This window comes from Eublepharis macularius, chromosome 16, assembly GCF_028583425.1.
Source record: "Eublepharis macularius isolate TG4126 chromosome 16, MPM_Emac_v1.0, whole genome shotgun sequence".
Classification (NCBI taxonomy): Eukaryota; Metazoa; Chordata; class Lepidosauria; order Squamata; family Eublepharidae; genus Eublepharis; species Eublepharis macularius.
Genome location: NC_072805.1, coordinates 7,704,580 through 7,714,922, shown reverse-complemented (window position 1 = coordinate 7,714,922; position 10,343 = coordinate 7,704,580). Strand labels below are relative to the sequence as shown.

General features: G+C 49.2%; 1 protein-coding gene across 1 annotated transcript; it reads right to left on the bottom strand.

The window, feature by feature from the left end:
* Positions 1-5,735: 5,735 nt before the first annotated feature.
* Positions 5,736-10,097, bottom strand: KLHL42 (kelch like family member 42). Its single transcript, XM_055000653.1, has 3 exons — positions 9,224-10,097; positions 7,903-8,096; positions 5,736-6,238 (listed from the first exon to the last, which is right to left on the bottom strand). The coding sequence occupies exons 1-3, from the start codon at positions 10,084-10,086 to the stop codon at positions 5,793-5,795; spliced, it is 1,503 nt and encodes a 500-aa protein (XP_054856628.1). The 5' UTR covers positions 10,087-10,097; the 3' UTR covers positions 5,736-5,792.
* Positions 10,098-10,343: the final 246 nt, after the last annotated feature.

Here is a 10,343-nt window from a genome sequence, read left to right as displayed (position 1 = left end):
CCTCAGCCAAGGTGCCCACTGAGCTTGGCCCCAGGCCCTGGCAGCAGCCCTGGAACCAGAGAAAGGGCTAAAGCCCTAGCCCAGCATACCCAGAAGCATGACCAGATCAGGCACTGATACTACTAATAATAATAATTGGGTGAGCCCTCAGCCAAGGTGCCCACTGAGCTTGGACCCAGAGCCTGGCAGCAGCCCTGGAACCAGAGGCTGGGGCTAGAGCCCTAGCCTAGCGCACCCAGAAGCCTGACCAGATCAGGCACTGATACTAAGAATAATCAATGTGAGCCCTCAGCCGAGGTGCCCACAGAGCTTGGCCCCAGAGCCTGGCAGCAGCCCTGGAACCAGTGGAGAGATCCTTATCTAACCACACACAAACAGATCCCAGCTCCAATGCACTCTCCCTGTCTCTCTCCCAAAAGGCTAGCAACAGCTCTGTCCCACTCCACTGCTTGCTGAAGTGAAAGCCAGAACTGGGAGCACTGTGCCCTTTTTTAACCAAAGGTCTCATTGAGATAAGCAGGAGGTCTGTGGTTGGCAGTCAGAACTGCCTAACAGGGTTTGCAGGGATGAGATTGGAGTCCCCATGGCCACAGAACACCCCCCTCCTCCCTCCCTCCCCCCTGGTGTCTGCTCCCACGTTACCAATTGTAACCAATTTGCAGCTCCACACTTGGAAGGAAGACTTGCCATTAAGCTAATTTGGGCTTTGATTGGGGTGTGCAGGGTGATAGAGGGAGTGCAGACAGAGTTCAGGCAGTCCTTCATTGCCGAGGCAATTGATTGAAGGTGTCTGACTGTCTGGCTTCACAAGCAGTGGACGAACGCAACGAACGAGGCCTGCGATGACCACTTGTTTGTCTGGAATTGCGCCTCACAAATGGCCCGTTCGCGAACAGATGAACAGGCTGTTCGTGGGTTTTTTTCATCCGTAATGCTGTTCACGCCCATGTCTACTGGGTCTTGAGTACGTTGTGCACAGTATGTCCCAACCGTTTTCATGTTCTTGCATCTAGTACTTCTGATCTCTGGCTGCACATCCATTTTGCACCTTGGCCATAAAACAAAGGCCATCTGAGGGCTGATGAGGAATTTTGATACTCCCCCACAAGTCCTCCAGCAGTTGGGCAATGATGAAGAAGAGTAGTTTGGGATCATCACAATACCATTTTGGAGGGACGGAATCCTTTTGTAGAAATGGTTTCTGTAGTATTAGAAACCTCCTTCAGCACCAGTCTTGGAAGAAAGGTGGAGGCATAACTAAGATCAGTCCATCCTAGCACCGGAGGGGGGGTCACAGAGGATCATTTTGTCCAGCTCCTAGCTTGATGCAGAATCTAAAACAAGAGCCTCTCCAACAGATGGCTGTGCACTGTCCAGTCTCTGTTTCAACATCTCTAGCCAGGGAGACTCCATCCCCACAACCTCTGGTAACTGGTGGTTCCATAGTCAGATCACTCTCACAATAGGAAGTTTCGTCTACTCTTCAGCTGAAATCCTCTATCCTCTGGAGAAGCAGAGAACAACCCTGGCACCATATAGGTACAAATGCTCTAAATAAATAGGAGAGGGTGGTGTACTGATGCTTCTAGCTTACATTGAAGCACAACTTTATCAAAGAGTGACCCACACAGCAAAAACAAGACGCCTGTAGCACCTTAAAAAACAACAACAACGGAAAAATGCATGCTGGCAGGAGATTCCATAGCCATGAATGATGGGAAATGGGGGTGAGAGTGGAGGAGGAAGTGCACGGATGGGTATCTCCCCACACCCTGTGCTTTGGCACAATGATAGGAAACAAAAGAGGCCAGGGAGGTATCTAGCATGCTGTTGATGGGAGACTCGTGCTAAATCAGACAGAGCATTCCATAAAGATCATACACTAGGCTCCAACTTGTATAAAGGTGTTTCCTTTGGCCTCAGACAGAAGGGTCAGGGGTTGGGTACCACCCTAATCCACCTCCACTCCCCTAACTCTACTCTCTTCTGAGCTGGGAGCCCGAGCTGATCTGTTCTCCTCAGCCTCCTCCCTCAAGGCTTTTAAAGACCCTAGTCAGACCTAGGGCATGCCTAGTGGCCCCCTTCTACCCTAGAGATGGCAGTCCCCCACCAGGTGCAAGGGATCCCCAAATTGGGCCGTTGCGGAATGTGGGGTGCTCCTGCCAGATTTGTGGCCAGATTTGGGCAAATTTGGGCCAAATTGACCTGGATTCAGACTGAATCGGGCTGCTGCAGAATGGGAGCACTCCTGCACTCCACAGCAGCTGGATTCGGGCTGATTCAGGCCAAATTGGACTGAATTGGGCCACTGCAGAACACAGAAGCACTCAATTCAGGCCCAAATCAGGCTGCTGTGGAATGCAGGAGCACTCCCGTGCTCCACAGCAGCCAGATTCGGGTCAATTCAGGCTGAATTAACCTGGATTTGGGCCAAATTGGGCCTGAATCAGCCTGAATCGGGTCACCGTAGAGCCCAGCAGGGTACCTGTGCTCTGCAGAGGCCTGATTCAGCCCCATGGGGAGCTCGGAAGTGCTCCCAGGGCAACACACGACCTGCGCAATGATATCACTTCCCAGAAGTGCTGTCAGTACGCAAGCCAGGAGCACGTGCATGCAGAGCGCGCACAACAGGGGAAACAGCAAGATAGAAGCCAGGCCTCCAACCTCCCATTCAGGGGATTGGGGGACCTGGCAACTCTATGGTTGCCAGGTATGGAAGCAGTATGGAAGCATGGCCAAATCCATAAGAACCAATAGTACCTTCTGGTCAATCACTCCCTTGCCACTCCCTTTCCCCACACCCAAGGTGGAGCCACCAGGTAGCTGGCAGTTAAAGGGCCAGCTGTCATTGACTGGTTAACTCTTAAAGGGCCAGCCATCACGCTGGCTGGTATGTAACTCTTGAGAGTAAGCATCTGTGGCCTCCCTGGTCTTGGTGGATGCTGCATTTGAACACATGCAGCCGCCTTACACCAAACCAGACCATTGGTCCATCAATGTCTATGCTGTACTGTAGGAGAATGATGCGCCCTCATGCAACAAAACGTACACTGTGGAACCATACAAGAGAGTGAAATATGATAGCCCACTAAGGCAGGCAAAAGTGAACACCAAAGCTCAAGGCAAGCTGTGATCCATTTACTGCTGAAAGAAAACATCTTCTCATGGCAGAACCTGGCTGGGAGATCAATGTTCTAGACACTGGAATGAGACAAAGGATGGGACAGGGTTCAGTTTCCCTAATTTGTATGTTCTGGTTTTGTTTAACAGTAGTTCTCCCACCACCATCACTTTATCTGCATGTGAACTGAAGAGGTTGCCAGTCTTTCCCTCTACTAGGGCTAATAGCAATTGGGATTTATACAGGGGGAGAAAGACACAATGCTTAGTGATGTTACATAAAATTAAAGCTATTTAGAGGTCTTAGATTCTGAGTTAGCAGTTTTTCCCAAATCAAGACAGCTGATCTGATGCTCCTTTCATTGGTGACCTCTTGAATTTCATTGGCTTTAGAGGTCCACTGAGAGCTCTTAGATATATTGTCAGGGAAGAGGAGGCATATTGTCAGGGAAGAGGAGATGTAGGAGCTCTTCCCTGAGAGCTCTTATATTGTCACGGAAGAGGAGGCAAAAGACAAGCATCAATCTTAAGCACTTCATTGTCTGGAACCCAAGGCCTGTATGCCCCTTCTACTCTTAAAATACTGACACATAGTTCCCCCCACCACTTTGTAAGTGATTTGAAGCAGAACAATCCTGCTGCTGTTATGTCTAGTTTGGTGATATCATGGTTATCATCGGAGAAATTGTTTGGGGAACAGAATTACACACACACACCCCGCATTCACATGTAAAGTGGCCATGTCTATCGTGTGCATTCCTGCCCTTTGAGCTGGTGGCTGCCGCATCTTGTGGTAGCAGATTTCGTAAGTCAATTCTGTGTTGTGTGAAGTATTTTCTTTTGAGTGTCAGAATTTACTACCTATTTCATGTGCTCAGTAACCTGCCTGTCTCCTCTTTCCTACCTGGTTATCTAAGAATCCTCCAGTGCTTAATTTCTAAAAAAATAGATGCCAGAGCACAAGCTTTCCCTAATTCTTGGGGCACCCTAATTTAGAAGAGTGGAAAATCAGTTGGGTTGGAATGATTCTTCGCTACAAATCTGAGGGAAAATTTGCTTTGCAAAAATATCCAAGGTGGGTACCACCCAACAGTAACCTGAACACCCGTTCCCTTACTGTAGTGCTGGGAAGGATTCTAAATTGCATCTCAGGTAAAGGTGAATCTTCACTGTGCCTGCTAGTATTTGCTTACAGCCTGTCTCTCCCCCGCCCCCCGCCCCCGCCCACAGCCCCGTTTTCACATGGGACCTCCATCCTCTATGTGATGCCCAAAATTCATGGAGCTGTTGGCAGAGCATCTAGGACCGTCTGGGATAGACCACAGGTTAGAATCATAGGGCTGGAAGGGACCTCTAGGGTCATCTAGTTTAACCCCCTGCACAGTGCAGGAAATTCACAAATACCTCCCCCTCACGCACACATCCAGTGACCTTTACTCCATGCCCAGAAGATGGCAAAACACCATCAGGATTTCTAGCCAGACTGGCCTGGAGAAAATTGCTATCTGACCCAAAGGTGGCAATCGGCATTACCCTGGGCATATAAGAAGGGGCTGTGAGAACTAAGCACTGATGTAACCCTTCCTGCCTTCCCTCTCATGTTCTGGCCAGGTTCACAGAATCAGCATTGCTGTCAGGTGGCCATCCAGCCTCTGCTTAAAAACCTCCAGAGAAGGACAGCCCACCTTCCCTGTGTTCTATGTTCTCAGAACACAGAGATCCAGCCACTCACCTGTATTACAGCAGGTGAAATATTGTTGACATCTCCTCCTCTCCTTCCCAAGAGAGGAGAAAAACACTCTTCCTCCCGTCCCATCCCCCAAATAACACTGCTTTCTTTGTTCGGCTTCAGTAGGAGACTAGACAGCCCTTCCCATGCAGCATATGGGAACTGTTTGTCAAATACACACAAAGCCTGCAAACAACCTCTCAGAATTCAGTCGAACTAGCATCATGAGCAGAATTCTCTTCAAAGCAACTGCAAAAGTGTCTTCATTGCCTTCTGTAAAATGTACTACTTTTTATCTTTCTTTTCTTCCAAGTCCATCCCCTAATCTCTAGCCAAAACAATGCACCTCTCATGCTATTCAAACGGGGTGCTTCCCCCCCTCAAATCCCTTCCCGGGTTTCCTGTCTGATGCCAACACAAGCCGTTACCTGCAGCTGCTCTCTCAAGGATTCTCCATTATACTTCACCCCCGCCCCCCCTAATTCCTCCCACTTGCAACCTTCCTGAAGTCTACTTTCCCCTCTTGCTACCCCTGTGTCTGGAAGCCAGCCTCAAACATGTGAGCGGCTGCTATTCTCCCACTTCCATCAAACTAAAAAGATCCTTGTCTGGATCCTTCGGCTGGATCCTGTAGTCCTCAATTACTGAAGTAAACCTTGAGTATCTAAAATTGCATTTGTGCATATTCACGCCCTCTTTCTGTAGTATGCCGTACTGCAACGAAGTTCCTCCAAGCAATGTTCCATCCTTTTCTCATTTACATTACTATGTAATGCACTATGAAGTCTAGTAGCACTATATGCCTGAAGGATTATTATTACCAAAGTCTAGTAGCAAAAACCCTGAGCTTTCTTTGGATACAGTGACAAATAAATTAAGAAATCTCTTATTCAATAACAAATGAAATTTATGACGTGCAAAAATAAAACTACTGTGGTTACACTCAAATAAGATTTGGCAAGTACATAGAACAGACCAACATATTTTGTCCAAAAGTTGGCAAGTTCCTAAGTGATTCCCAGCTGTCTGAAAATATATTGTACTTCAAGAAAACCCGGTGCTCCAAGCTTGTAGAGAGAGTGACATCTCTGCTCAGTATATAGATCCCATCGTTATGGAGTGCGCAAGTCAAATTAAGGCCAGATTTGGAGGTGTTCTCTTTGAGGCAGAGCCATTCTCCGGTGGCCGTATTGTAAGACTGCACCGTCAACATGTCCTCATTCTGGCTGGATTTTTGGTTGGATCCCAGTTCATGGATACAGCCCCCAACGATATAGATGGTTTCCTCAACAGACAGCATTTGCTGCTTGCGGATGTGGACGTCACAAAGTTCAAGGTTTGTCCAGTTATCTGAGGTAGGGCAGTACTGCAAGATTTTCAAGTTCCGATCTGAAACAGAAAAGAGTTTAATGCAGAAAGCCAAACTCAATTACCTAATACATTGACAGTACTGTATGTGTTATGTGCCATCGAGTCACCTCCAATCTATGGTGATCCTATGAATGAGAGACCTCCAAAACGTCCTATCATTAACAGACTTGCTCAGATCCTGCAAACTGCAGGACGTGGCTTCTTTTATGGAGTCAAGCCATCTCATTTTAGGTCTTCCTCTTTTCCTGCTGCCTTCTACTTCTCCTAGCATTATTGACTTTTCCAGAGAATCTTGTCTTCTCATGTGACCAAAGTACAATAACCTTAGGTTTGTCATTTTAGCTTCTAGGGAGAATTTAGACTTGATTTGATCTAGTACCCACTTATTGACAGTACTAGCACAGTATAGATGGACAATATATTTCTACAGCACTTTCAGGGGTTCAAAGTGCATCTCATATATTATCTTGTAATCCTTAAACTGCACGCACAGTTGAACAATGGACTCATTTTGGACATTATTACCCACCACCATCGAAATGTCATTTCTGCTGGATGGAAAAGCACACTCTCTCAGAGCCATTAAGCTCATTTTGAGCTCTCATTTCTTGGATTATTTGAATTTCCTCTCATCTGTGGGATGGTTTATACAGTGCATTTTAATGTATTTGTACATTATTTCTTTCCATTGCATGCATGATTTGGGTACACTGTCATTTTCCCACATAATAAGTTAGATCTAACCAGGTTTTCCACTGGTGAAAGAACGGAGCCATCCCTTTTGACTACCAAATTAATTTACTTCATTTGTACCCATCTTTCACCCCAACAGGCTCACATCATTTTTCTCTCCTCTGTTTTATCCTCACAACAACCACACTGTGAGGCAGGTTAGGCTAAGAATGCGTGACTAGCGCAAGATCACCCAGTGAGCTTCCATGGCCAAATGGGGATTCGGTCCTGCGTTTCCCAGATCCTAGTCTAATATTCTGATCACTACACCACACTGGTTCTGCTATGCTGGGGATCTGTATAATACTACAGACATGTGGGATACGGGCTATAGTAAAGAGGAGAATTGGAAACTTTCAATGTATTTATTTAAATACATTTAAATATAAAAAGCATTGAAGGTATAGGGTTGGATTCAACCAGCTTTCATTGTCTTCTGTAATATATGCTTTAATTGCTCTAACACAAGATGGTAAAGAGTCCAGTAGCACCTTTCAGACTAACCAACTTTATTGTAGAATAAACTTTCAAGAACCACAGCTCTCTTTGTCAGATGCATCGTCAGCTTTCGAGAACCACAGCTCTCTTTGTTAGATGCATCATCAGCTTTCGAGAAACACAGCTCTCTTTGTCAGATGCATCTGATGAAGAGAGCTGTGGTTCTCGAAAGCGTATGCTACAATAAAGTTGGTTAGTCTTAAAGGTGCTATGGACTCTTTACTATTTTGCAACTAGACTAACACAGCTAACTCCTCTAGATCTAACACAAGATGATACACTACTGTTTGTGATTTTTTTCTAAAGGACCAATACAGACACCTAAAATTCTTGAATGTATGTGTTAGTTTTTCTTTTTTGTAATTTTCATTGTCTAACTTTCTGATCAACCATAGCCTTCTAACCCTTGATAACACACAGAAAGACAGAACCATAAAAAAAAACTGCCTTACCTCTTGCAGTGTAGCCTCCCATTACGTAAATCTTGCCTTTGCACTCACATGCTGAGAATTCTGCCAGGGGGCTGGGCAAAGGCGCCACAAAGTTCCACCAGTCATGTTCTGGACTGTAACATTCCACATTAGATAAGGACTGTCCACCAATGGCATACAGCTTTCCACCGACAGCCAAAAGTTTAAAGTTTGACCTACAAATAAAATTGAGGAAAATTAAAGTCACAAACAGATGATTCAAAAGGAGTCCAGTAGCACCTTTAAGACTAACCAATTTTATTGTAGCATAAGCTTTCGAGAATCAAGTTCTCTTTGTCAGATGCATGATACAAACTGGTCAAATACAGAAGAGGAAGGTGGAGAGGACAAACCTAAAGGAACTAACTAACAGATGATTGCCATCAAGGCATTTCATCCCATGTAAAAACAGCAGCCACCAACATAGTATATCAAGATTTGATTTGGATGTAATACCAAATCATAGTTTTCCTCTGTAAGAATAAATCTTAAAAGAAATTTAGCAGTTTGTTCACATACCTCATCCTCCTAAGCTAATGAGCTATTTCGGCTTCTTGTGGTCTGCGGTGGCTACAAATTTCAAACAGTGATTTGTTTGCAATTGATAAACCTGGTTTACAAGACAAGCACAAACTGTTATTTGCCGTTTTGAATAATACAGCAGACAACAGTTTGTTGAAGTGGAAGGGTCAATTTTGCTTCCAGCAGGTAAGGAAACAAGGGATGTGGCAAGAAAGCCTGAAGCTCCTTCAAGACTCTTTCATATAGCAACAAACCAGGGTTTGATTACTTAAACCAAATTTCATGTATATTTCTTTGGGAGTCCCTTTGCTTTCACAAAAGTGCACAATGGAACCTGTGATGTAGGGGCTACTTTTGTCTGCCTTCATGGGCATAAAGTGATAAGACATCTTACACGGGGATACTCAAGGAACTTCCTTTCTGTGCGGCCTTGCATTCAGGTGGGCTCTGTCTCCCTAGAAGTGCAGGTGTATCCACAATGGGAGAACAAGTGGAAGAGCTTTCACTTGAGCATCCCTGTGTTAAAAGTCTCACGCCAGGAGACCTTTTACGTGGGTGCTCAAGTGCAGGGAGAATTTAAAAGACCGAGCCCCACGGCTTGTCAAATGCACCTCTCTACACAGAGCTGGCAGAGCTGGCTCCCAAGAAGGCGGGCTGATTTCACCTTCGCCTTCCCAAGGCTCTGGGAGGTGAAGCGGTAAGAGCGGGACGGGAGCGACGGTTAACTGCCGGCCGCCCCCTGGCTAGGCGAGCCGCGCTCGGGCGGGGCCGTCCTCGCTACCTCTTCTGGTTCATGGAGGCCGCGGCGCTCCACTCGTTCAGGCAGGGGTTGTAGCAGTGCGCCGCCGCGATGGCCTGGCTGGTGGTGAGGCGGTAGCCCCCGACGATGAAGAGGTAGTTGTCCAGCACGGCGGCCCCGGAGCCGCGCACGTTGGCCAGGTCGGCGGGCAGCTGGCCGGGCAGCGGCAGCCAGCGGCGGGCGCCCTCGTCGTAGCGGAGCATGGCGCAGGGCGCGTCCTCCGGGGCGCCCCCGCCCGCGAAGCTGCCCAGCGCCAGCAGGGCGGCGGCGCCCCGCAGGCGGCGCTCCCGCAGCTGCGGGCGCAGGGCGGCGGGCAGCAGCAGGGGGGGCCGGGCCTCGGGCCGGCGCAGCACCTGGTGGAAGCGGGCGGCCATGAAGCGCAGGCAGGCCTCCTCCAGCTCGGGCAGGCCGTAGTGGTGCGCCAGGCGGCGCAGCGGCAGGCAGTTGGCCAGGCGCACCTGCGAGCGCAGGCGGCGCAGGAGCGGCGTGACCTGCAGGAAGGAGGCCGCCTCCACCAGCGCCTCCAGCAGCGCCGCCTCGCCCTCGCCCGCGCCCTCCAGCCGGCCCAGGCTGGCCGTGCTGATGAAGTCCAGCACCAGCTCCAGGCCCGCCGCGCTCAGCCCGCCGCGCAGCTGCTGCACCTCCGGCCCGCCCGCCGCGCCCGCCGCCGCCTCCCGCATGCCCGAGCGGTACAGGGCGCCGAAGTAGTCGCTCTGCTCCAGCAGCTTCCTCTTGCACACCGCGAAGCTGCGCTCGCCCAGCCGGATCTGCACCACCGTCGCCGCCGCCGCCGCCGCCTCCCCCTCCGGCTCTCCCGCGGGGCCCTTCTCCGGCGCGCGGGCCATGGCGCCGCCGCCCGCCGCTTCCTCCTTCCTTTCCCCACCCACAGCCCGGCCGGGCGGGATGGAGCCGGAGCCGGATGCGCCTGGGAGCCTCTCCGAGCGACGAAGAAGCCCAAAAAAGGCCAAGCGCGCCGCGCGGACTCGGGGCAGCCCCTCCCGGCCCGCCTCCTCTTTGGAATATTGTTTGCCCGCTCCTTTCCCGGCTGGTGCTTCGGTCACATCACGACAAGACCAGATTCCCTGGGAAAGTCCATAATGCT

Bases quoted from the DNA above. Each gene is read 5' to 3' on its own strand.
- KLHL42 (XM_055000653.1), bottom strand. From the start codon at position 10,086: ATGGCCCGCGCGCCGGAGAAGGGCCCCGCGGGAGAGCCGGAGGGGGAG. The intron at 8,097-9,223 runs GTAGCGAGGACG...TTTTATTTGTAG, and splicing joins GCCTCCATGAACCAGAAGAG to GTCAAACTTTAAACTTTTGG. The intron at 6,239-7,902 runs GTAAGGCAGTTT...TTTCTGTTTCAG, and splicing joins GGGAGGCTACACTGCAAGAG to ATCGGAACTTGAAAATCTTG.